This window comes from Simochromis diagramma, unplaced genomic scaffold (genome assembly GCF_900408965.1).
Source record: "Simochromis diagramma unplaced genomic scaffold, fSimDia1.1 OVJJ01000228.1, whole genome shotgun sequence".
NCBI lineage: Eukaryota > Metazoa > Chordata > Actinopteri > Cichliformes > Cichlidae > Simochromis > Simochromis diagramma.
This window is the reverse complement of record NW_024386873.1, coordinates 47,301-75,157: the sequence shown is the minus strand read 5'-3', so window position 1 is coordinate 75,157 and position 27,857 is coordinate 47,301. Positions and strand designations below refer to the sequence as shown.

At 42.3% G+C, this 27,857-nt stretch overlaps 2 protein-coding genes across 3 annotated transcripts; both read right to left on the bottom strand.

Moving 5' to 3' along the window:
- Positions 1-4,837: 4,837 nt before the first annotated feature.
- Positions 4,838-20,685, bottom strand: LOC120733492 (NACHT, LRR and PYD domains-containing protein 4F-like). Of its 2 annotated transcripts, XM_040031738.1 has the most exons (7): positions 20,603-20,685; positions 16,849-16,983; positions 14,264-16,112; positions 12,135-12,308; positions 11,852-12,025; positions 7,503-7,549; positions 4,838-5,668 (listed from the first exon to the last, which is right to left on the bottom strand). In XM_040031738.1, the coding sequence occupies exons 2-7, from the start codon at positions 16,973-16,975 to the stop codon at positions 5,094-5,096; spliced, it is 2,946 nt and encodes a 981-aa protein (XP_039887672.1). In that variant the 5' UTR covers positions 16,976-16,983; positions 20,603-20,685; the 3' UTR covers positions 4,838-5,093. The 2 variants fall into 2 exon arrangements, with proteins under 2 accessions (XP_039887672.1, XP_039887673.1); XM_040031739.1 differs by lacking the exon at positions 20,603-20,685 and having other exon boundaries at positions 16,849-18,713.
- Positions 20,686-22,478: 1,793 nt separating this feature from the next.
- LOC120733562 (sodium channel protein type 4 subunit alpha B-like) lies at positions 22,479-27,417 on the bottom strand (the record flags this gene model as incomplete). The annotated part of the gene is made up of 9 exons (XM_040031858.1): positions 22,479-23,206; positions 23,326-23,427; positions 23,507-23,578; positions 23,708-23,946; positions 24,915-25,023; positions 25,092-25,292; positions 26,961-27,102; positions 27,190-27,253; positions 27,327-27,417. Coding segments are annotated over 9 exons (1,389 nt in total), but the record flags the coding sequence as incomplete, so codon positions are not given.
- Between the last annotated feature and the right edge of the window lie 440 nt (positions 27,418-27,857).

Genomic DNA, 27,857 nt, shown 5'->3' with positions numbered 1-27,857 from the left:
TAGAGTGTGTTTGGGGAGTGTGATTGTGTGTCCATTTGTGTCTATCTTTACATTGGGTGAGTGTTGAGTATTTGTATATGTGTGCATGAGGGTGGGAATGCATGTTTGTGTCTGTCTACATGTCAGGTCGGGTCTTAGACTCCACCTCTCTGGGAACTCCCAGGCCGTCCAAAGTGTGGAGGCCTATCTCTCCACACTCCCTGCTGGTGGCTGATGCCCTCAGGGGTCGGTGCGTTGGTGGTTCTTGGTGTCCAGGGCTGGGCGCTCAGGTATGTACCAGCTCACTCCCGGTGGCTACTTGGTGGGGCCTGCAGCTCGGCTCATTCTGGCACAGCTGGCGGGCACACCAGTGCAGCCCCCTCTGGCTTCTGCTCCGTGGCTACTGGGTGACCCCTTGTCTGGGGCTCTCCTCAGCTCTTCCCAGGAGGGTGGCACGGATGCCCCCCTGGTGCTCCTCCTTGGGCTCTCGCACTCTGGGGCCTCTGGATGTCTGGATCTCCTCCATGCCTGCTTCATGCCCTGGGGGCGGGGCTATGGCTCCCTACACCCTCTTGCAGACCATTACATGGGGAAACCTTTTGAATACAAGCGCGCTGATCCACACAGGTATGCACACGGGTGTTCACTGTTCATAGACATAAACTACACCTTTCTTGGCTGCTACCTCAAAGCACATTGTGAGCTGTCTGTCCTGCTTGCTGCACAACAACATTCAATATTTAGTATTTACTGCAGTTTACACTTAGCTAGATTAATGCGATGGTGTTGTGTTTAGTATGTTGCTCTGTTTTTTTTTTTTTGTGCTTGTTTTCTCTTCTTTTTCTCTCAACAGGTGATCAATATTGAATCGGTGTGCAACTTTGCCAAAACAATGTGGGACTCTGTAGTTTTCTCTGGTCCCCTCCCCAATCAGACCAGGAGTGACATGTTTAGCCGCATGTTCTCCTTAAACTGCTGGCTGTCTGAGTGGTGTCCCAGAAACGATGTGGGCTTCATAGATAATTGGCAAACCTTCTGGAGGAAACTTGGTCTTGTTAGGAGAGACGGCATCCATCCCACTTTGGATGGAGCAGCTCTCATTTCTAGGAATATGAACAAATGTATCAAACCTCTGTCGTGTTCAATATTTTCAGAAGGAATTACAGGAGAAAGTTCTGTCTGTTAAAAAGATTTAATTTGTGTTGGCAGTTGAAATTACAAGTTTCCACAGCTCTGGACGTCTGTGTGAAATCTGGCATTTGGTTCACAAAAAGGATAACCCTCATAACCCTCATAACTTTATATAGTGAAACAAAAACAAAGATTATCATGGCTTTCTGGCTCCTGCACGGATATGGCAGTCCTGCTGTCTCCCTCCCCGTCCACGTCTGACCTCGTCCGGTATCTGCTCGCTCCTCTGTAAGAGGCAGAAGAGGAAAACACCTCCCGCCTAGCCTTGATAATCTCATTTTATTCTCCATTGTTCTTGTACTGATTCTACGTTCTGGTTCAGAATATCTTGCTCGGACTCTCTAACCCAAAGACTCATTCTAACCATTATCCGTGTGTCAGCGTGTTTGCCACCAACGGCCTGCACTCTGTGTCACTCCTACAATATATCAATTTGGACCGTCACGCCGAACGAAGCTTTCGACCTTCAAAGGAGTGCCAGCTCGTATGAGCACATTTGCAGTGTGTATACAAAAATGATTAAACCAGCTTTATTTATACTGAAAACAAACATTTTCAAATTTTCAACACCTCCCAAAATATGAGTATCCAGAGTTGGGACCAGGAAGCAGAGCTGCAGTCTTACACGCCTCTCTGCAGCTTCTCTCCTCCTGCTACCCCCCCAAAACCCGTCTCCACAGAGACTGTGTCAGCTCCCAAACAGACAAAAACAAACTAAAAACCAGCAACAAACAACTTAAACATAAAAAGATGATAAAATAACATAAGCTCTGTTATTGTAATCATACCAAACACATAATGAAACTGGAAGAACTGCTGAGCTTGTGTGTATAAAGACAAACTAACAGTCACACTACTTGAATGAAATGACACCGTGAGTGGATCTGTGCAAACTGATGGGATCAAAGTCACAAGGAATGTGTGTTTCGTCTTCTGCCCTGAAGGCAGAGTTGCTGGCTGAACTTCACATATCATCCATGGTTTCTTGTTGGGATAAAACATAGATGTGTTTATCAGCTGTGACGTTGTCCATACATAACTGCAGGTCCTGGATTCTTACGTATTCTGTACTCTGTGGCACTGAAGCAGTCCTGCAAACGAGTGACTGATCTTTCTGTGCAGGCTTCAACGCTCTTGAGTTTGATCTGATTAGTTTTTGTTCTTTAAATTTAAGTGTTTATTGAAGTTATGCATAAAATAAAACGTACAGTATTTGACGGCTTCCTTTGTTCTAAGACTCATATGTACAGTAGTCTGGATCACTTCAAGTACTTTTCCTTCACGCAGGTATGAAAAAAAAGAGAAAGAGAAGGAAAAAACACAAACAAACAACAAAACAAACACATGTAGAGACAGATACAGTTTGTAACTATATCCATGCAGAGAGAGGGCAGCTGAAAAGCCAACACACTCAGTAGCAGATGGTGACAGAGCATTAGTACATGTTATTATAAAAAGCAAACAAAATAAACAAACAAAAACTGAAACAACCGTTCCTTCGATGATGAATATCAGCGATATCAGGCCTCACAGGACTCACAGAGCAGTTTCCCCAGTGTTTTACAAATTTCTCACACTCAAAGTTCACAAAAAAAGTAATATTTTCTTATAAATCTCAAAAGTTACATCAATCCAGCTGTTTAATGTTGGTGGATCCTGTGTTGGCCATCTTTTGGTCAGTGCCTTTTTACTTGCAGCCAGCTGCACACCAAGTAAGTATTTATCTATACTTCATGCCTGAGGGTTTGTATCCTAAAAATATGGGTTTGAAATCAAAATATGTACCAAATATGTTTTGCATCACTTTGTGGACTCCTCTCCAGTAGTTCTTAATATTCTTACAAAATATGTGGTAGTGGTGTGCTGTTTCGTAGCCACAGTTCCTCCAACATTCACAACTTCCGTCATCATAATGTGCCGTTATAGCTGGGCTGATGAAAAACCAGCAAAACTTTTCCAGCAGAACTTCCATATGTGTGATTTTGTACTTTTCCAATGAAAAGAAGAGATGTTCTGCCATTCCTCTTTCTTCCATCGTTCTTTTATATACTTTGTTGAATAATCGCTGAGATCGTGAAGACGATTGTATATTTGTGAGATTACACCTTTCTTATAAGCATTTACAAAGAGTTGGATAAGTGGCCTCGCTGTAGTAGCTGTTTGGTTTTTAATGCTTCGAGTATAGAAGTTTCTTAACTGCAAGTATCTATCGTGGTCTCGGTTTTCTAAATGAAACGTTTGCTTTAAAGTTTGGAAACTCATAATTTCATCTTCCTTTACAATACCACACATCGATGTAATTCCTTTATCTCTCCAGTTTTTAAACTGGGTCTATTTGACCTGATTAGGTTGATTCTTCTTCTCAGGGGAGTATAGGCTGGGATGAGGATAAGTGGTGGTCAGATGTTCCCGGCTGTGGGAGGGGGACTCAAGTAGGAATAGACTCCATCCAGTGTGTTTCCTCTGATGGAAAATTGTCTGCGGTCTTACTATTACCTATATCTATATTATCTATATTCGCACCAGTTGTTGTGAATATTGATACACAGTCCACCCCACCTGCTCCAACCCAAGTCTTCATTTCAATCATGTTGTGGGGCCCACTAGCTACACTGTAGCATCAGGATAAAACGATGTAGCCAGACCTGTGGGATGATCAGAAGCATGCTGGGCAGTGGTGGTTTGAATGGTTGTTTTCTTAGCACACCATTTTTGTCTGCGCTCCACATATTACTTTCATCACTTGCCAAGGCCGACTGCACACCTGGGAGAATCTGGCAGTGTGCGAACGATTAAGATTGGCTCTATGAACATGTTTTATTGTGTTTCTCCCCCTGCTGGCCTATTCTATTATTATTATTATTATTCTATTATTATTTTGAGAACGTTCTGATTCTTGGGGATTTTTAACATGTTGATGAGGGAAGCATCAAACTCAACAGCTGAACTTAGATCTGTATCTGATTCCTTTTACTTTGTTGAACGTGTTTCTGGACCAACACATCTGAAAGGCCGTACCTTGGACCTTGTGTTTGTCGAGGACGTACCTGTACTTAAGTTTAGCTCTAAATAAATACTCTTCATATTAAATCTCATAGAGGCATGATGAATTAAGAATTTTTTGTTGATAAGGTCAAAGAAATCAAGGCCAAGATCTCCCCCCAAAGCTTTCTTGTTCTGCTAGCGAGGCGCCCCCTTCTCACTCTTGGTCTCATATATATATATATATATATATATATATATATATATATATATATATATATATATATATATATATATATATATATATACTACATTAAAAAAAAAACATGCATGCATAGGTTGTGACCTGGTCTGAAAGTTTCCTGGGCGGAGCGTAGTCATGGTGACATGGTGGATGCTCCATGGATCCATACTTACTGAAGATTATGAAACACAACAGAAGCTGAAATACAGTTTTTACAGTCAATACACAAAAATATGAAGTCCATGAAACCTGCTTGCATGCTTGTCTGTACTTCGCAGGAGAGGTAACAACACGTGATCAATGCTGAACCTGTGAGGACTGCAGGATGATTATTTCTATGCGTGATGGACCTCTACGTTTTATTACCATACAAACAAACCCTTTTCCCCACATTCAGTCTTCAGTTTGTTTCCACAGTTTTTAATGGATTTTGCTGTTTCCTGTGTTCTTAGGATGTTTCCTTGGCTTTATACAGCTGTGTTATAAGCCCTTGGTCAAAGCTGGGCAAAGGGCTTATAACACAGCTGTATACTCTCTATTCCCAATATTGTGCATTACTCTGAGAAGAACTGGCAGTTTTTCCAACTCTTGTTAATCAGTAAAAAAACAAAAATGCATTACTATGATAAGGTGTTATTTGTTGTGTTTAAAGTGCACGAACTTGACCGATTCATACTCATCATTTACACTCATCCTCCTACAGCTTGCACAGAGACACTGAGGACTGGATGTTAAACATCAGGTTAAAGCCCAGCCTGGAGTCACAGCCAAAGCCTGCATACAAAGGCTCGGTGAAGGTGGTGTTGAAGGTGTGAAGGTGGATCAGACTGTCACAGGAGACTCTGTAGAAGGACACAATGCCGGCAGGATAGTCTACATACACTGCTATTCTCTTAGAGAAAGAGGATGAGGATGAGGATGAGGAAGGGAAGTACATCTCTTTGCCTTGGTTGTTGTGGCAGACAGCGTAGCGGTCAAGAAAGCAGCTCAGACTCCAAGACTGATCATTTCCTCCAAACCTGCTTCGAGGGCTGTTGCCTTTTCTTTTGATTCCTCTGTAACTCACACATATGTCCACTAGTCCCCTCCACTCCACCTCCCAGTAACAGCGACCGCTCAGTTCATTTTCACACAGAAGCTGGGGCCAACTGTCGAACCTGTCTGGATGATTCGGATATAACTGAAAGTCTGACGCTGTCACCGTCATGTTGTTGTGGGACAATCTGAGGGCTCGGCTTGCTGTGTTTGGGTCTATCTGCAGCTCGCAGGCATCTGATGGAGACAAAGAACACAGCAAATCACATTAACTGGTTTCGTTTCTGTTAACAGTGTGCGGGCAAATATTCCAAGATCTTTAAAAAACATACAGTTGATCATGAACTGTTAATTCATGAACCTGAGTGGCACGGGATCCCACGGAGGTTGTACCGTAAAAATTCAAGTATTCAAGTGACAGCAAACGGTTTGTGAGGTTGGGAGAATGTTCCTCATTATGCTTGGACATCAGGTATTCCACCAGGTTCTGTACTGGGTCCAAAACTACTCATTAGGTATCGATATATCAAAATTAGTTTTATTTGCAGATGGCACAAATAAAAACCTAATGGAGCTGCTGGAGACGGCGGCTTCAGAAATGTGCATCAAAAAAACTGGTGTGCCAGGAACAAAGTACCGTTGAATCAAAACATCATTGCAGTGTGTTATTTGGGAGTTCTCAAAGACACCCACAAGTGCAGATTCATATGAATGGATCATTTTCCTGTAACAGGTGTAGGCTGCGGGGGATTCCCATGATGCACTGGGTGTTTCAGCTTCACTCACTGGGGGTGTCCAGATTCATGGGCTGCATCCTCCTGAGGCCGCATTTGTGGGCCGATTGCATCACAGCAACGTGACGAAGGCTGTCCAAATTGTTGGACTCTTCTGAATGCAGCCGACAAATGCGTCCTCCTTTTCCCCGAATTTGAAGGATGGGTCTGGTGTGTCCTTCGTGGCCCACCATATCCCAGAATCCATAGCGCGGCCCAGCCGATTCAAGTTTCCGACAATGGCGGCTGCTACTAAGTTTTAATATTACTCTTATTACTCTTTCTGGGTCACAAAATAAACGTTTAACATATTTTCAGGCAGAATGTAGCTGTGTAAACATCAAATATCTGCTCTGTTTATCAAGATGTCACATATTTGCAAAAGTGCTTCGAGGTTTTCGGAGACGTCTGTTACCCACCAGCTCGATAGCTAGCTGGGATGGTCAATGGTCACTAAAGCCGCCGAGAATGGCAAACCCCCGGCACATCATTTTCAGATCACCGCGGTCTTTGGCTACTCAGGTTAAGCATGATATATGAGTCACTTAGATAACTTAAACATGTTATTGTTTGGCTTTTTTCAGTGTTTCATTTGTTTGTGAGTAAATCGGTTTGGCTGAGATCAAAGTTATGGTTTCCACACAGCTGAACATCAAACAGAAAACTGATTAAACAGAAGTGTGAGACGGTCGAGAGTTTACTCCAGTGTCCTGTTATATTTTAGCTAGCAAGGAGCAGACGGCCGAGTTTATTAACTCCACCCAGACAGCGGTGACGCTAATCTGAAGGCTAGACCGTCACATTTCACAGCTGTTTACTTCCGGCCTACCCGACCTCCTGAGGACCCGGCCCACGTAGACCACGAAGGCCGGGTCCTCAGGAGGATGCAGCCCATGAATTTGGACACGACCGCTATGTGCTAACAGACCTCTCTGCATTGAATCATACTTGCTATTAACCTCTGTCTCTCTTCCACAGCATGTCTTTATCCTGTCTTCCTTCTCTCACACCAACCAATCACAGCAGATGGCCCCGCCCCTCCCTGAGCCTGGTTCTGCTGGAGGTTTCTTCCTGTTAAAAGGGAGTTTTTCCTTCCCACTATCGCCAAAGTGCTGCTCATAGGGCACTCTGTGATAGTTGGGGTTTTCTCTGTTTTCTTTGTATTATTGTAGGTTTTTTTTTTAACATTACAGTATAAAGCACCTTGGGCATTTCCTGGTAGATAAATACAATTGAATTCAATTGTTTTTTATATTTTTTCTGTGACATGTCAGAATAAGCTGAGTAAAATCACTTACACTTCTTTAAGCCTGGTTTCAGCCTCTGCTCTCCACCATGGTCCAATCTGCATAACAAAACAGCCATTTACGGATGCAGTTATGAACTGCTTCACACTTTAATCATTTGCAATGATTCAGGCTGGGAATCAAAGAATAGCTCACAAAATAATGCTATCACAACATGCATGATACTTTTGGATAATCGTGTAACTGAAAATGAAAATTTACCATCAAATGCAAAACTCATCATTATGCAGTGTAATGTTCCATGTTTGTCAGATTCATTGACTGCATTGTCTACTTGATGATAACAAAGCAGAACTCTTGGTTTCAATTTCAAATTTCAATTTCAAGTTATTTATATATCACTCTTCACAGGATAGAAATCACAAAGTGCTTCACAGTGATATAAAAACAGATATACATAAAACAGCACCATCAAACGTTCAGCACAAATCTAATTAAAAGCCAAATGTAACATTATCTCATCACTGGGTTTTTAGTAGGGGTGCAACGATACACAAAATTCACGGTTCGGTTCGATACTTTGGTGTCACGGTTCGATATTTTTTCGATACAAAAAAAATGTTCATGCCTTTTTAATTTGTCATTTATTAAAATTATAAATATATATTTTAACTCAAAAGTACAGTTTTTAAATTTAACCCTAACCCTTGTGCGTGTTTTTTATTTTGACAGCGAATGCGCACCTGCGGACCACTTATGTGCAGCCCTGGTTATTTAGCTCGTCATATTGCAGCCACAGAAATTATTTTGTCCATGAAACCATAAAGCTGCACTTTCTTTTTGCCTTATAGTCTGATTTGTCATAACTTCTCCGTTTTGTGGTAAGCTTTTCTTTGGCTGTCACTTCTTCACCCTGACCTGTCTTATTTGGCTCAGCAGAACTAAAATATATATGCTGCTGCTTTTACACACACACTCACATAAGCTCAGCGATTCTCTGCGCGGTCAACCTCTCACATGTTTAAGCTGCGGGAGATTTCACTTGTCATGTTTGCATAGTAAGCTAACGATTAATAAGACGATGTCAGAGGAATTGGTGCACAAATTATCATCACTCACAGATCAGTGCTGTCGCTCTCTATACACAGTTCGCACGATTGCAAAGTGAAAGCAAAAAAACAAGCGCAAATTCAAACGCGATTTCAATATGTCACATATTGACAGTGGCTCACCGATGCCAATGACATAATTACCCAGCTACATTTCTGAAAGAATGCAAAAGCATTGACATATATTTTTCCTTTCTAAAATAGCCCGACGGGCAGGGAAGAGATAGATTTTGGTAGCCCGACTGAAAAAATCGCTAGCTCCGGGACGTCGGGCTAGCGATATTGCAAGCCCTGTATCTGATTGAGGAATCACTCATCTTTGGAAAAGAGAGTTTATTACAGAGAAATGTCTCTTTCCAAAATAAAAGCTATACTATCCGCTTCTTCTGGGCTATATTCTCAGCAGCATAAGGAGAATCATGTGCTAACAGCTGTCTAAATGACTCGGCTAAAGTTAGTAGCATGCTTGTTGTTTTTGTCTTTGCACTAGGATGATGTCGGCGTAAATGTGCAGTCATATTCGTTGTGTTCCCACTAGTGCTTTCAGGTTGATCTCGTTGAAATGACCTTAACGCCACAACACGGCAAATCTCCGTTAACGAGCTACCGCCGATCGCCCCGTGTGTGGGGCTAGACGGCCAACACGTTAACGAGCTAACTGCGCTAACACACTAGTTCCCACCCATGTAATTGAGCATTGCATGGCACATCCAACATACTGTTTTACTTTAGTCCATGACTCGCTTACCTTCAGGGTCATACGTCACATGAAAACCAAAATAATTCCAAACGCCAGATCTGAATGTTGCAAAGAGAGCTTAACTTCTGTCTTGCTAGCTTGCCCTGCGCTCTTCCTTCTGACTATGCTGTCTGTGTTGAGCGCTCAGTGGATCTGCGCTCGACAGTGCAGCCTAGGCGGAGTAGTCGAACGCAGATTCACTGAGCGCTCAACACAGACAGCATCGTCAGAAGGAAAGTTGATAAAATAAATTACAAATGTTGTATTGTTCGATACATATGCATACCGAACCGAAAGCACTGTATCGAACGGTTCAATATCGATACGAATATCGTTGCACCCCTAGTTTTTAGTGCATGCTGGGTAAGATGTGGGCAGGCTGCTGTTCTTGGGAACCTTTTCCTCTTTCTTTCTCTCTAAAGACTGTCTCTGGGTTTCAAAGGGGAGAAGTAAACTCTCCACACCCACCACCAGACTGTTAAATGGAGAAACCTTTTGAATGCAAGCGCAATGACGCACACAGGTGTGCACACAGGTGTTCAGACACACTATCTTCCTTGGCTGCTGCCTCTAAGCATACCATGCGTGGTTGGTCTTGTGTGCTGGTCAGTAACATTCAATAGTTATTATTTATTGTTACTTATACTTATCTAGATGTTGCTGTGGTCTCCCTGTTGTGTTGTTCTCTTCTTGCTTGTTTTCTTTTTTTCTTCAAGCTGATTTTTAGTCTTTTCTCTCTGCCCCTCTTCCTCTCGCCTTTTCTCGAACTTGCCTTGTCTACATCTTTCCTTTTCCTATTATCCCCCATCATGTCTGTTCCGATTGTAATAACTAAATAACTAAACAACTAACTAAAAAAATAATAATATAATTAACCAATAATAATAAAGATCAATCACGTAGACCAGTATGGCGAAGCTGCAATGATCCACTTGGAAACATAAATCCGCTGGGCAATAATAATTCTGATTGCTGCTAAACGAGACAGGCACGAAGTACAAATAATTTATTGTACCCAAGTACAATTTTCAGCTATCTGTTCTTTACTTGTTTGTTCATAAACCTGCTGCTAAACAAACTGGAGGTCAGAAGCAGGTCATGTGATCACAGCCTGTACAGTAAGAAAATCTACTCCAGCTCTATTTTCGCTGAACCTTGCAGCTGATTTTAGGTTCCTGCTGAATCCACTTTGACCCCTGACTGTGCGCATTTTCCTGTCAATATATAAAATAAAGATTTTTTTTCCTTCTTTAAACTAAAGTCAGACTAAAGTTTGTATTCCCCTCAACTAATATTACTTTATCTTTATGTTAACACTACACAGGGTTCAGTGAGCTTTGCACAAGAAAACAGAAATGTCCTCTAAAGACACTACTCTTCATTTCTCAGTCTGAGTGCATTTTTACTTTTGAAAGTAGATGAAAGTAAAAATCAGTGTTTCCAGTTCTCCAAGCACTAAGGAAAGGAGTTTCAATGCTACCTTACTTGCTTCCTTTAGCAGAGGATACGCTGGTCCATCCTTTGCAATGGACCATCTGACCATTCATGAAAGAAACAATTTAAAAGAGTGGCGCAGCTCGTATGTATATTAACTGTAATTGGATGTCCATGCCATAACTTGATGAAATATTTTGAATTTTGTTAAACTCACAGCTGAACATCACACTGCTGGAATAAAAATTACTTTTCTTTGAGCTGTTGCTGCATGAAGAACAAAGTTCTCCAGATTATATTAACTGATAAACGTTTACGCTTCTGTGGAGTCAGTTTGCATTGTTAATGTCTTTTGCAGTATTGCAGCCTTTAAGATTATCATGGATTCATGTTTACTTCAGGTTGGCTGGGATAAACGTGGAATAGAGCAAATTTCACTGCAGTCACAGGAATCGTTCTACGGGATGACAGCAGCTAAATATAAGAAAATAAGAGGCATTTAATTTTATTGGCTGCGGCAGATTTATTAAGCAGGGCAAATTATTGTGATGCCACAGGTGATCTACTAACTTTCTCCTGAATTTCTCCGCAATTTAATGGCTCATAAATCCACAAACCAGAACAGGGAGAGTGTTGGGCCCATTAATCAAAATAATAACTCAGGTTGTACACGTGTTTCTCTCAAAAACAGTGCAGCAATTTAGATAAATGAGAGGAAGCCGAAGGAGAGTCAGCACGCTTTTAAGCAAGTTCTTCTGGCAGAACTCTCCGGGCATGTGCAGAGGGTCCTGAGGACTGAGACTCAGGTGGAGCTCAGAGTTTATTCAGAGGAGAGCTGCATTAGTGCAAACTCTGTGTCAAACAGCTGACCTGCATGATGTGCAGAAGAAGAAAAGACTGCAGTCCCGTTACTGTTATGGTACCACAATTGTAAATGCGCAGATTGCTGTTCGGACTTGGCCAGGACTTGCATATTGCAATATTAAATCTAACACAGTAACATGAATTCATTAATAGCAGCTTTGTCACTGACATTTGTTATACTAGGGACCTTTGGCATCCACCGTATGTAAAGATTACATCAGGACACGTCTGCTTCTCGTTCTTTCCGAGCATACCTGAGAGTGTCCAGTCTCCAGTTTGGATCATTCAGTCGAGCAGACAGCACATCTGCTGCCGTGTCACCTGGATGATTGTAGCTCAGGTCCAGCTCTCTCATATGTGAAGGGTTGGTGCTCAGAGCTGAGGCCAGAGAAGCACAGCCTTCCTCTGTGACCATGCAGCCTGACAGCCTGAAAATCATGAATAACATTTCATTTTTAAGCTGAAGAATTAAAAAAAATGTATTATCAAAAATCTGCAAAGAATACTATGTTTTGTTTTTTAATGATAATGACTAACTTGAGAATCTCAAGTACACAGTGTGGACTCCGCAGTCCAGTGGACAGTAATGTCACTCCTGAATCCTGAAGATCATTGTTACTCATATCCAGCTCTCTCAAACTGGAGGACTGGCAGCTGAGAGCTGAAGACAAAGCTTCACAGCTTCTCCATGACAGCTTGCAGCCACTCAGCCTGATGACAAACAGACAAAACTTAAACACTTAAAACATGCAAATAATTTCTGCTTTTGTGACCACAAGTCACACTGCTTCATTTTAAAATAGTCCGACTAGGAGTAGCTACATATGCATTTTTAAGAAATGGATATCTGCACTGTTGATGGTTCAATACACAAATCCAGCCTCACTGGGTCACAAGCTCGCACACTCATAGTGTTACTCTGTTCCCAAATGGAAACGTTCAATCTGGAAGAACCTTCAATATAAAATCTGTGCCAAATCTAACATGTAGGTCTGACCCACATATCTGCAACCTTCCTTTATATCAAACATCCTTGAAAGAGTAGTTGTCAAACAGCTAACAGATCATCTGCAGAGGCTTATTTGAAGAGTTTCAGTCAGGTTTCAGAGCTCATCACAGCACAGAAACAGCTTTAGTGAAGGTTACAAATGATCTTCTTATGGCCTCTGACAGTGGACTCATCTCTGTGCTTGTCCTGCTAGACCTCAGTGCAGCGTTCGATACTGTCGACCATAATATCCTATTAGAGCGATTAGAACATGCTGTAGGTATTACAGGTACTGTGCTGCAGTGGTTTGTATCATATCTATCTAATAGACTCCAGTTTGTGCATGTAAATGGAGAGTCCTCTTCACACACTGAGGTTAATTATGGAGTTCCACAGGGTTCAGTGCTAGGACCAATTCTGTTTACATTATACATGCTTCCCTTAGGCAGCATCATTAGAAGACATAGCATACATTTACACTGCTGATGACACCCAGCTCTATCTGTCCATGAAGCCAGATAACACACACCAATGAGTTAAACTGCAGGAATGTCTTAAAGACATAAAGACCTGGATGGCCGCTAACTTTCTGCTTCTTCATTCAGATCAAACTGAGGTTATTGTACTCGGCCCTGAAAAGCTTAGAAATATGGTACCTAAGCATATTCTTACCCTGGATGGCATTACCTTGGCCTCCAGTAACACTGTGAGGAACCTTGGGGTCATGTTTGACCAGGACATGTCCTTCAACGCACATATTAAACAAATATGTAAGACTGCTTTCTTCCATTTGTGCAACATCTCTAAAGTTAGAAATATCCTGTCTCAGAGTGACGCTGAAAAACTAGTTCATGCATTTATTACTTCCAGGCTGGACGACTGTAATTCATTATTACCAGGAAGTCCTAAAAACTCACTGAAAAGCCTTCAGCTAATCCAAAATGCTGCAGCAAGAGTCCTGACAGGGACTAGAAAGAGAGAGCAGATTTCTCCTGTTTTGGCTTCCTGTTAAATCCAGAACTGAATTCAAAATCTTTAAAATGTTAAAGATTCCCATGATTCAGTGAGTGTTTCTTCTTGACTCACTATGTGTTAATAGACCTCTGGGGATCGTGGCTCAGAGTTGGGAGTTCGCCTTGTAATCGGAAGGTTGCCGGTTCGAGCCCCGGCTTGGACAGTCTCGTCGTTGTGTCCTTGGGCGAGACACTTCACCCGTTTCCTACTGGTGGTAGTCAGAGTGTCCGTCAGCCTCGCCTTTGTCAGTGCGCCCCAGGGTGGCTGTGCCATCACGTGAGGATGGATGACTGGATGTGTAAAGCGCTATACAAATACAGGCCATTTACTCTCTGCACTGAATCGTACTTGTTATTAATCTCTGGCTCTCTTCCACAGCATGTGTTCATCATCTTACTTTATGTGAGCGAACACCCACTGTAGGTTTTCAGCAAGCTATAAAACTGACATATTCTGTATTTACAGCAGCGCAAAGATAACAAAAGCATGATGATAGAGAGGCAGAAACATATCTGTAGGCCTTTTTGTTATTGGACTAGTAAATAACATCATCTTGCTTGCTATGACTTATAATGTCAACTCTGTAAGGTCTGTAAGCTGATTTGTTTGGGAGAAGTAACATTATATTTGGTTTCGTGGGTGACTCACTTATCCATGAACTTACAGAAGTTTTCTAGAGGTTCTGATCACTGGCAGCAGCCTCAGAAGAGCCTCCTCCGAAGCACAGTATTTCTGCAGGTCAAACACATCCAGATCTTTTTCTGAGGACAGTAAGATGAAGAGAAGTGTCGACCACTGAGTGGGAGACAGTTTATCTTTGCAGAGACTTCCTGAGCTCAGGTATCGTTGGATCTCCTCCACCAGAGAACGATCGTTCAGTTCATTCAGGCAGTGGAACAGGAGGATGCATTGTTCTGGACCAGGATTCTTCCTGATCCTCTTCTTCACATACAGGATTGCTTTTTGATTGTTATGTGAGCTACTTCTAGTTTGTGTCAGCAGGTCTTGTAGGAGAGTCTGATTGGTCTGCAGTGACAGACCGAGGAGAAAGCGAGCAAACAAATCCAGGTGACCGTTTGGGCTCTTTAACGCTGTCTTGACTGCGTTTTTTTGGATATTCAGAGCCGTAGAAGAGTTTGATTTACTGAAACACGTGAACAGACTTTGCACGGTGAGTCGGGGGACAGGCATCACATTTCTGTTGTGGCTGAACAGTGATATGGTCACGTAAACTGCAGCTAGAAACTGATGAATGCTTTGGTGAGTAAAGCTGAAGATATTCTTCTGGGCCTGTTCCTTCCTTTGTCCACAAACCTGCTTGAAGATCTTTGTGAACAGTCCTGCGTACTTTGACGCTGCTCTGACATGAATGCCACTGCAGCGCAGCTCCTCCTCAGTAAAGATGGCGTTTCCTCTCAGCAGCTGGTGAAAAGCCAGTTCAGCCAATGACATAATGTACCGAATGCACTTTTCTGGGACATGCTTCTGCTTTGTGTGGTTAATCTCAACCATCAGGAAGTGGATGTACATCTCAGTCAGGGTGTTGGGCAGCTCTCGTCCCTCGCTGGTTTTCAGCACATCCTCCAGAACTGCAGCTGTGATCCAGCAGAAGACTGGGATGTGGCACATGATGTGTAGTCCTTGGGATGTGTTGATGTGGGCCACCATCCTGTTGGCCTGCTCCGCATCTTGGAATCTCTTTCTGAAGTAGTCCTCCTTCTGAGGGTCAGTGAACCCTCTGACCTCCGTCACTCTGTGAACGTACTGAGGGGGAATTTGATTGGCTGCTGCAGGTCGTGTGGTTATCCAGAGGCGAGCAGAGGGAAGCAGTTTGCCCCTGATGAGGTTGGTCAGAAGCACTTCTACTCCGGCTGACTTTGTCACGTCAGTAGACTTCTCTGTTTTTCCTGTGAAGTCGAGCTGAAGGCGGCTTTGATCCAGTCCATCAAACACAAACAGAAGTCTGAACTCACTTGTGTCTCTGGAGTTCTGTGAACTTGTGAAAATGTCATTTAAAGTCTCTTCTTTGATACCACTGGCTGAAAAATATGGGATACATGTATGGATGAGCTCTGCCAGGCTAAATGTTTCTCCTTGCCATAAACCCATCTGCTGACAGTCAAAGGGGAAGATCAGATGTAAGTCTTGATTGGTTCTTTTTTCAGCCCAGTCCAACAAAAACTTCTTAACAAGGGATGATTTGCCAATTCCTGCTATCCCGCTGGTCAGCACTGTCCTCACAGCCGTGCCCTCACTAGAAAACAGTTGGAAGAGGTCACTGGGTTTAACCGCCCTCTCTGACTCGAGGTCAGCCAGTCTGACCTCTTGTTGTGAGTCTGTGGTCCGTCTCTCTGTAATAAACAGCTCTGGGGTCACGTCATACAAACGTTCCTCATTCTGCTTCTCGAGGGCCTCCTGAGCACACCTGAAGATGTTCTGGAGCTCAGACTGCAGCGCGACTTGGTACAATGTTTCAGGTTGTGGAGGCGGAGCTGCTGGCATGCATCTCACATCTGTGGGGAGCAAAGACACACCCATGAAAAGTCTGCTGTGGGAAACACCAACACAACAACCTGTTTGTGCGCATGCAGCCTCCTACAGTTTACAGTCATCCTTTAAACGTTGTTAAGCGTAGCTTTTTACTTCTTTGTTTGCGTTATTTAGTTATATTTTGTAACTTTGTAATAAATAGTATTGTTTATTTAGCTCAGCTAGCTACTCTTCTTACTGTCTCAGAGCAACGGAGACCCCATGATTTCCTCTTGGGCTCATTAAAGAGTTCTGATTCAGATATTTCCCTGTAACAGCATCATCTCTGTGGTGGGATGGGAGTCTGAGCTGAAAGATACTCTAGAACGAGTCTCCTGAAGACGGGTTGGACTCTGCGAGAGCTGCAGGGCACAGCTTGCTGTCTGTATGCTGTCTCCCCCCTGATGGTTCAGAGGGTTGTTTCATATTGTAAAGATCTCACAGTACTATACTGTACCAACAGGGCACTTCTCCCTCAGACTGCAGTCTCTCTGGTTCCAGAGTCTTCAGCTTTCCAAACCTGAAGCTCCTCTTCTGGTTCCACAGCACATAGTTGGGGCTGGATCAGGTGACCCTGAATCCTCTCTTAGTTATGCTGCAATAGCTCTAGACTAAGTATGTGTATGTGTGTGAGTGTATGAGATATTTTAATGTGGAGTTCAGTTTGCCTCAACTGCTTCAGAAGCCGTGTCAGCTGACTGACCTGCTTCCATGACTCACCTTCAGGTCCTGAGTCAGTGCTGGATAAACTTTCCACCTGATCCTTTGTTTCCATCTCCTTAAAATCTTTGAGCTCACTGTCTCCCAGCTCCTCCAGCGCTTCCACCAACTCTGTTGGTGTTGCCATCCTTGGTCCTGTCAGGAATCAGGAGATGTCTGTTTATCTTCACATGTAACACATCTGTACATTTGGATCAATGAGAATAAAATAAACCCATGAGTTAGACACAGCCCACTTCAGACGGCTTTTACTTTACGGCTTTACGGTTTTTAAACTAGACTGTTCAGTGTAATAATGAACAATCCTTCCAAACCACTCGTGTGTCTCACATGTGGTTTTAGTGTCAGTTTCACAGAGAAATGAAAAGTTTCACCTCTGTCGACGTCTTCTTCAGACGCTTAGTAATCCAGACAGATCAATGCCACATTGCATCAAATCGTTTGCATTCATTTTTTGCCAGTTGAACATCAGTTTAATAAGTTCTTTGAAGCAGTCGCAAAATCTGAACTTTCATTACCTGCCCGTGTTTTTGGTTTATATTGAGGATATGATGAAATAGACTATTGCACCTGAGAAATAACCTGAGGCAGCTGTGTGGGAGTCATGATAATAACAGGAAAGGTTCTTCCTTCATTACCTCCTTTAGTAAGGATACACTGCTGCCCCAATGTTGTGACACAATTTGATATTTCATCATTTGTACAAAAAAAGAATTTTAACATAACAGACAAAGTGATGTTAATCATATAAATGTTCAATAACAATGTTACGCTGTGCGGCAGGCAGGACGTAGGACCCAAATGCAGGACTCGAGCACGCAAAGGTCTCTTAAAGCTGCAGCTTTATTCGCTGCGAACACTTGAATGCAGGATATAAGAAACAAAACATAATGACCGAGAGCTGGGAAACCAGGAACTCAAGAGAACAGAAACTAGAAAACAAAGAAACTAGAAAACTAGGAACTGACGAGAAAACAAACACGGAGACCGACAGCATGGAGGGAACATCCAGCACAGAGGGAACAGCTGGAAACACAGCTGGGACTAATCAGAGCCGGTTAATGAGATGGTGGGAAAGCAAAACACTGAACACAGGAAACAAGATCATCAAAGTAAAACAGGAAACACAAGAGACACCCACAAAGACACAGAATGACACTTACTGAGGAGACACAGGAAACACAGAGGAAAGGAGGAGCACAAAACAGAAACCAGGAGACTAAAACTGATAAAGAACAACACAGAAGCACTGGGTAAGCAACCCAGGACCAGGACACAAACACTGTGTTTCATGCTGTGACCTGTTGTTGAGTCACTGAATGTGAACATCGCTGTAAGAAATGACAGTAACTTGTAAGGTCTCCAAACCCAAATGATCTTAAATCAAAGGGAGTCTAAGCTTCTTTACAATTCAGTCTGCATCAGTCAGTTGTTGGAATTAATTGAAATGTTGATTTGAACCACAGCCAGCATCCAGCCACAGGCAGCTCATTCACAAGGAGACAACATAGAGCACACACCGAAACCCAGACTAAGACACATGAAACAGGACACAGAGGGATGATTACGAGAAGTGACAGACACAGGGCAAAGATGTCGTTACAATAACTACAATAAGTGCACCTGTTATAAGTATAATAAGTATTAAATACATACATAAGAGAAGACAGGCAAACCAGACAGACATGGTGGCGTGGCTGGGGAGATAGAGAAGATAACAAAACATGAACGCAGGACACAGGACTGAGCCCAGAAGCTGAGGACGTCCCACAGAGACGAGACTGGGAACACACTGCAAATGTAAGGGAACTAAGGCAGCGGTCCCCAACCCCCGGGCCTCGGACTCGGGCCTCGGACTCGTGAGTCGTTTGGTACCGGGCCGCGAGAGTTGAGGCTCAGGTGTGAAATGTTTGGTTTTCAGGGTTTTTATCGGTTTTCAGTGTTATTTTGTTATCGTTTTTATCGTTAACTCGGTTTTCCTGGGTCTTTTCAAGTGTGTTATGAAGAAATCTTCTTTTTTTCGGTACCGGTACTAGTTTTATTTTGTTGTATTTATCCGCGACACCTTAAAGGCCGGTCCGTGAAAATATTGTTGGGCATAAACCGGTCCGTGGCGCAAAAAAGGTTGGAGACCGCTGAACTAAGGCACAACTCACCTGTGGAGCACCCTTCCCACCACTACAGGACATTTACAACACGCAGGTCAGGAACAGGGCACAACTCAGTCCATTTTCATCCACAATAAACCAAAAACATCTGTGTTTCCTTTTGTTTTTACTGCAGAGTGAATGGGGGGAGTGCTGACTGCCTTTAATCTTCCTTTCCACGCTGAGCACTGCTGCGCTGTTTCCTGCTTATTACACAGAAACTGCCACATGTAACTGAGTGGTAATAACATTCACTGTGCGTTTACACATCCCTCTGCATTTTGTTGGGGTTTCCTCTGTTATTGTAGGATTTTATAATAAAACGTGAGCAGAGGTGACTGTTGTTGTGATTTAAAACTGAATTGTATAGATTTTTAACACCACTCCTTTATATAATATGCACAAATCACCAATGTAAGACTGCACTGAGGCGACATAACATGTGAATTTGTAGTCCATGTTGTTGAATTTCAATCCTGTCACACAGTCTAACATCAGAACAGTCAGACTCTCTGGCACACCCTTCCTTCATCTCATGACATTTTCTACCAAAGTCAAAGAAAAGTGTTTAAGAGGAGGTATGATTATTTGGATCTCACATGTCAGTGCTGAGGTCTTCCCGGTGTTGCATTCTACTGAGAGCAACTTTATACCTACATAAGAACAAAAACATCTTTTGGCCTGCAGATAATTACACGCAGCTCTGTGTTAGACAGTGAGTGTTAGTCACTCCACAGCACTGCAGCAAAAAACCTGACAGGCACTGATACACGTGGAAACGACCAGGCAGGTATACTCATCATATATGATGTTGTAATTGATATTAGTTGTTGTGCTGCTGGTTTATTGTGTTCTTACCTCCGTGCACGTGTTACACAGTGTGCCTGATGTGCATTAATGTTTCTCTAATGTAAAGACGTCGTAATGTTTAAAAATGATTTATGTTTGCAGATGACAGTAATATATTTTATGTTGACAGACCATTAATCAGTAACCGCTTTGATAAATATTTGACTGTTGAATCTGACCAGACCTGCCTTACAATACTGTTCAGCCTTTTTAGGTCTACTGCAGACACAAAGCTATTTTTAAAACGCATGCAGTCATACTTCCTGAAAATAGTCGGAACGTCTCTGTCCATTTGATAAAAATTGTTACATTTTTTGTCAACGTTCGCTCCAATGTTACTCCAGTGTAATAATACATCTACACCTGTGGCGCACCCCAGGATCCCTTTGAAGTCCCAAATTGTTGCTCATTCACATGAAATAACTCCACGTCGCACAACAGCTTGCATGAGTGGTTTCCTGTACACTGTGGTTTTCACAGCGAGCCTGCACTGCAGCAGTTTACTGTGTGATTGAAGATTTTGTGAAAGAAAGAAAGAAAGAAAGACGTTCTTTTATCAGCTGACACTTTCATTACACTGAACGGCTTCATAAAAAAGAAAGAAAGAAACACGCAACTTCCAGGAAGCAGCAACAGTTTCCCTACTGACTGCAGATTTCACACCCATGTTGAATCCAAGGTCACTTCAGTTGGATTCAGGTTTAGAAACATCTGTAGCTCCAGTTTTATTGTTAAAAGAAATGTGAAAAAGACTTTACCTGTTTATTCGCTGGAAGTCTGGACTGATGCTCGCTGCTCTGTGAGGGGTACTTAGTTTCAGGAAGTTAACAGATGAAGTGGTTTGGTGTAACCACATCCTCTTACTGCAGCTTAAACTGCAGCCTGACTCATCGTGGGAATTTTTATTATAGATAATAAGAATGAACATTAATAAATCTTTGACTGCACAGACAGCAGGTACCTACTAACCGAAGGGTTGGCGATTCGATCCCAGTCTGCTCCAGTCTGCATGCCACATATCCAAGATATGAACCCCATGTTGCTCTCTGACGCATCCATCGGAGTGTGAACGTGTGTGAATGTTGGATTGGACCCATCTAGAAACAGCATTGATGGAAGTGCGTGTGTGAATGGGTGAATGTACAAGTTGTGTAAAGTGCTTTGAGTGCTGAGAGTAGAAAAGCGTTATAGAAGAACCAGTCTGTTTACCACTTTGCACCAAAGTGCTGGATGGGATTTTGCCATTTTGTGTTTTTCACTGTTTATTAAAATTATAAATATATATTTGAACTCAAAAGTACAGTTTTTAAATTTAATGTTGCTGAAACAACAAAGTAATAACAAATAAATCTCTCTGATGGAGAAATCACTCATCTTTGGAAAAGAGAGTTTATTACAGAGAAATGTCTCTTTCCAAAATAAAAGCTCTACTATACGCTTCTTCTGGGCTATATTCTCATCAGGTCCCCATAAGGAGAATCCTGTGCTAACGGCTGTCTAAATGACCCGGGTAAAGTTTGTAGCATGCTGCTTGTTGTTTTTGTCTGCTTCCACTTGTCTTTGCACTAGGATGATGTCGGAGTAAATGTGCAGTCATATTCGTTGTGTTCCCACTAGTGCTGTCAGCGTGAATCTGAAATGACGTTAACGCCACAACATGGCAAATCTCCGTTAACGAGCTACCGCGGATCGCCCCGTGCGTCAATGCTTTTGCATGCTTTCGGAAATGTAGCTGGGTAATTATGTCATTGGCATCGGTGAGCCACTGTCAATATGTGACATATTGAAATCGCGTTTGAATTTGCGCTTGTTTTTTTGCTTTCACTTTGCAATCGTGCGAACTGTGTATAGAGAGCGACAGCACTGATCTGTGAGTGATGATAATTTGTGCACCAATTCCTCTGACATCGTCTTATCAATCGTTAGCTTACTACGCAAACATGACAAGTGAAATCTCCCGCAGCTTAAACATGTGAGAGGTTGATCGCGCAGAGAATCGCTGAGCTTATGTGAGTGTGTGTGTAAAAGCAGCAGCATATATATTTTAGTTCTGCTGAGCCAAATAAGACAGGTCAGGGTGAAGAAGTGACAGCCAAAGAAAAGCTTACCACAAAACGGAGAAGTTATGACAAATCAGACTATAAGGCAAAAAGAAAGTGCAGCTTTATGGTTTCATGGACAAAAGAATTTCTGTGGCTGCAATATGATGAGCTAAATAACCAGGGCTGCACATAAGTGGTCCGCAGGTGCGCATTCGCTGTCAAAATAAAAAACGCGCACAAGGGTTAGGGTTAAATTTAAAAACTGTACTTTTGAGTTAAAATATATATTTATAATTTTAATAAATGACAAATTAAAAAGGCATGAACATTTTTTTTGTATCGAAAAAATATCGAACCGTGAATTTTGTGTATCGTTGCACCCCTAATATATACATACATACATAAGTCACTCATAAATAAATAGCTGGAAAAGAAACGTGTAGTTGTAGCAGTAACCAGTGTGTTAAGTGGATGTGTTGTACAGGGAGATGGCCACAGGCAGGAAAGATTTCCTGTGTCGTTCAGTGGTGCTTTTCGGTAATCTCAGTCTCTCACTGAACGTGCTCCTGTGACTGACCAGCATGTCATGGAGTGGGTGGGAGGTGTTATCCAACATTGTCTTTATCTTGGACAGCATCCGCCTCTCCGACACCACCTTGTCCATTTGTTTAGCATCTCAACACCAGTGCACCAATGTGCACCAATGTGCATGACAAATATCCTTGGGCAAGATACTAACCTCAGGTTAATTTCTGATGCATCAATGCATGTGAATGTTAGATAGAAAGAGCATGGAAAAAAAAACTGCTGTGAATGGTTGATGAGGCTTGTGTTAAAACAAAAATGCTGGGTTTATCGTCTTTGCTTGCCTTTCTGTAAATGTCACCATATACCTTTGACTTTCAAAACCTGAAACAATAAGAAACAGATTTAGGAAAAAGCACTTTCTAGTCAGATACTCACCACCAGGTTTCCAATAACCAGGACCATCATGAAGACAATCAGACACATGGTCTGATCCGACACCTCCATACAGTCCCACATGGTCTCGATCCACTCACCGCACAGCACCCTGAAGATGATGAGGAAGGAGTGGAAGAAGTCATGCATATGCCAGCGAGGAAGCTCACAGTCCTCTGCAATGCGACAGACACAGTCTTTATAGTTCTTCCCAAACAGCTGCATGCCGACGACAGCAAAGATGAAGACAATGATGGCAAGAACCAGAGTCAGGTTCCCAAGAGCCCCCACCGAGTTCCCGATGATCTTTATCAGCATGTTCAGGGTTGGCCAGGACTTGGCCAGCTTAAATACTCGCATCTGTAAAGGTGAAGAGGCATGTGAGATAAGGGTGAGAAGACAGACTAGCACTAATATCATTTTTCATTCACTTTCTGAGTAAGTGATGATGGTAATGACAATGATGATGATGCACTGACCAGTCGGAATGAGCGTAACACTGATAGGCCCTGAACGTTAGCTAATCCCAGTTCAACCAGACTCATGGTGACAATGATGCTGTCAAAGATGTTCCAGCCCACCTACAGCCATGACAAAAAGTACAAAAATGTTACTATAGGAACAGTTGTGAATCATCAGTAAACAAAAGCAAAGTCTGACCTGGAAGTAGTAATACGGGTCCATGGCCAGAAGCTTAAGGACCATTTCAGCTGTAAAGATACCTGTGAAGACCTGGGGGTTTAGAGGTGAGGGGTCAGACATCCAAATATGTTAAGATCTTTACTGTGTTTAACAGAGTGTAACATTCATGTGAGCTGAATGCATCTAATCAGGATCACATTGTATGACTCTATCACTGACCAGATTCCCAACACTCAGCAGCTCCTCAAACTCCTCTGTCATTGGATAATGCTCCATAGCCATGAAGACAGTGTTGAGGACGATGCAGATGGTGATGGTGAGGTCCACAAACGGATCCATAACAATGATGAAGAGCCACTGCTTGAGCCATCGCCAACAGCCACAACAGTTCCACTTCAGGAAGATGTCAGCGAACACATACCAACATGGAGGACACGGCCTCTGGTCATCCTCAAATTCTGAAAGTCACAGCTGATTGGTGAAGCATGAGCTTTATTGAGATTTTCTCTAAAGGTCCAGATGTGCACATATCACATACAAATGTCACAGACCAATTAAATGGGATTTATGCAGTGTTCATTGTAAGACAAAGAGCTTCACAGAGGTTATAAGTACAGTAAAGGCTTTCTGTTTGTGTTATGCTTTTGCCCTGCATACTGTCACAAGCCAGAGATCAGAAGTCAAGCGAGATTGTTTAAAAATTTAGACTGAATTTCTATCTCCAGGTGAAGATGGTTAATTTTCATCTCCCTTGTTCTTGCTGTAGCTATTACTCATTACCACTGTGGTTTAAATCTCTCCTCTGGAGTCTTTGTTCATTTCACCTTCTGCTGCATAGCAGTAGCTCAAAGTTAAATTCAACCTTTGGTTTAACATGTTTCTGCTGTTTGTGGGAAATACATGAAAGCTGCAATTGATTTGAGCTCATTAATGTGCCTATAAACATTTTAGACCAAATGTATTTGAAAGCAGCTGAACAATGACTATAGACATTTATGAACATTGGAGATGATGCTATTTGGACACTGTAGGTTGGTATTTTCAGCTGCAGCAGCTGTGATTTGAGACAGATGGATGATTGAACCCTCATGTTTATCTGAGTTTATGCTAACTTGGGACTCACTGAGAATGGATTTCGTGCCTCCTTTCACTTTCAAGCCAAAGATCTTTCACGTATAAGGCCAGGTGTTAACCACTACACCACAGAGCCACTGAACACTGTTAGTATAGCACAGAGATTTTACCAGAGACTTCAAAATGCTTTTAAAGAGACTTTACATAGGGACCATTCAAATGAAAACGACCAGCTGCGTTTTTCCCGCAAGGTGCTCGACGTCTACCTCTGAACAGTTTGACCTGGTTGGTCATAATGATAGGACATCCCACAGGCTCTGTGTTAGAGGTAACATGACACAGGTGTATGTACCTTCCATTGCATCGTGCTCTAGCTTGTGGCTGTTTAAATCTGTAGATGAATTTTTCTTCTGCAGTGTTGGGTCTGCATCCTCTAACAGCTCTGCCGTCCTGGTTGCCTGCTGTAATAAAACAAAGATTCAGCTGTGTTTAAATGATCCTGTGCAAGTTTTCATGCCTGTGATCAGACCTCCTCTTCTCTCCTCTTCAGCGCCTCCAGGATCTGAGCGTACTCCTCCTCCTTCTGTTTGGCTTCAGCGATGGTGGCTTGATTCTGCTCGGCGTACGCCATGGCGACCACAGCCAGGATGAGGTTAATGAGGTAAAATGACCCGAGGAAGATGACGACCACAAAGAAGATCATGTAGGTTTTACCGGCGGCTCGCAACGTCTGCATAGAAACAAAAGAAGGACAGGTGGGCGGAACTGCTGTATGTGCTTTGGCTCTTGGTTTGTCTCATAATATATAAGATGTATGACACTGTTGCCCTGTTTATGTTCTCATTTAATTCTGCACTCATTTATTTTGTGTTTATTTGGTAAAATGGTAAATGGCCCTTCTCTGTGCTGACGTCACACAGGTGTATTTGTTCTCTTTATGATGTTTATATCTACAGTTATGCTGTTTCAAGCTGTCAAATATTTCAAACGTCACACAAATATTTTTCATCCTAAATTCTGAGAAAGTTAGAAACCGAATGAAACGTAACATGGCAGTGCATCATGGGAAGTCACGAAACAGACTGTATCTCAAAAATGGATGTAATGTCCAAATGCCATCCCTCAGTTCTCCATATGTTTCTTCCAAGGAGCCAGATTGTCTTGTAATTTAAAAAATTCTCTTGACCAATAGTTTTTCACGTTTTTTCAAGCTTTTTCAAAGTTTTCTTTTTACATTGGATGTTTTTTCATCCATTTTTAATCCAGTCCTTGTCCCTGACCATTTTCAAATGAAATTTTTTTCTTGTGTGTATTGAGCCTCTGAACTCTGACCTATAAATCAAAGCTCTTTACTCAAGGGACAAACCAATGTTGTGGGAAACAGAGTGAAAAGCCTGAAGTATGCCAAATTACACGTGAACTGAAGTGAAAATCAGTCACGACAGGTCTGATGGAGCTACGTAATATTTTAAATCATCATCAGTAGAGTAGTCATCGGCCAGAAGTTTCCATCCACTCATCATGAGCATGAATCTCGTAGTATTTTAGGGCTTTTGATGGTATCGGTGAACTGCAGTGAAGGATTGTATGTCACACATCATGAATCACTTTAAAAAACAAGAATTGGATGCAGAGGTTTGTGTACATACAGGCTCACACACACACACACACACACACACACACAAATTTAAATTTGATTGTATTCGATGGTTTGGGCCCCAGGAAGACATGAAACCACTGTTGTGGAGGCTAATGGGGTTCCTTACAAATGAATAAACCTACAATAAACACACACCCACAGACAGACACATTATATTGATAAAGAGAGCTGATTTCCCCCATACTGGCTTCTCTTCATTAGCTCCCTGTTTACCCTCTCAAGGCAGGCGTTGCCGATTTGCAACAGTTAAAAACTAACAACCTGATTACCCCACATTCATATTTTATGAGTTTTTTTTACTCAGAAGTACCACTGCAGGACTTGGTTGTGCATTAGCAACAAAAAGTTTAATTTGAGCCTGAGAGGGTTAAATTTATTATGAATTTAAAATCCTGCTCCTCACATACAAGGTCTTAAACAATCAGGTCCCATCTTATCTTAAATGCCATAACACCATCCTAATAGAGCATTTTGCTGTTAGAGTGCTCTCTAATATTGTAGGGTGTCGATTTTCAAGTGACTTGAGATAATTGGTGTGAACTGCTTCTATCCAAACATCAGTTTTCATTAGGAAAGAGTTTAGTGAACTCAAAAGCCAGTTAAGTAGTCGGTTTACTTTCTCGCAGAGACCAAATGGCTCCTGATTGATTGGAAAGTATGCAGCTTTTTCTACATGGAGGATGTGTCCATTTTTACAGTTTGTGGAAACAGCCTATAGTGGACCGGCGAGTTACTGACCAGCTGGAACAGATTTTCCCAGAAGTCCTGAGTCATGAGTCTGAAAAGAGCCAGGAACGCCCAACCGAAAGTGTCGTAGCTGGTGTAGCCGTAGTTTGGGTTTCTCCCTGCCTTCATACAGACGTAACCATCCGGACAGACCCTGGACACATTGTTGTCATCATCTGTGCTCATGTTAACGTTACTATTATTGCCATTTACTATTATTTGTATCATTATGTTGACATACCCAGCATCAGAGCTGTTTCCACACAGCAGAGCATCAGCATGACCAGGATAGTAGTAATGGTTCTCTGTGACAGACAGACTGGGGTTACAGCTATGTTCTTCAGAGAAGCTTAATCCTAACCCTTAAAGTATTCCTACCTGGGTTGTTGATGTACTCGTAGAAGTCAAAGTTACTGCTTCCCGTGTTGTTGCTGTAAGTGTCATTGCCATAGAAACTGGTGTTAAGATTATATATATATATATTAGGGGTGCAACGATATTCGTATCGATATTGAACCGTTCGATACAGTGCTTTCGGTTCGGTACGCATATGTATCGAACAATACAACATTTGTAATTTATTTTATCAACTTTCCTTCTGACGATGCTGTCTGTGTTGAGCGCTCAGTGAATCTGTGTTCGACTACTCCGCCTAGGCTGCACTGTCGAGCGCAGATCCACTGAGCGCTCAACACAGACAGCATAGTCAGAAGGAAGAGCGCAGGGCAAGCTAGCGAGACAGAAGTTAAGCTCTACTTGCAACATTCAGATCTGGCATTTGGAATTATTTTGGTTTTCATGTGACGTATGACCCTGAAGGTAAGCGAGTCATGGACTAAAGTAAAACAGTATGTTGGATGTGCCATGCAATGCTCAATTACATTGGTGTGAACTAGTGTGTTAGCGCAG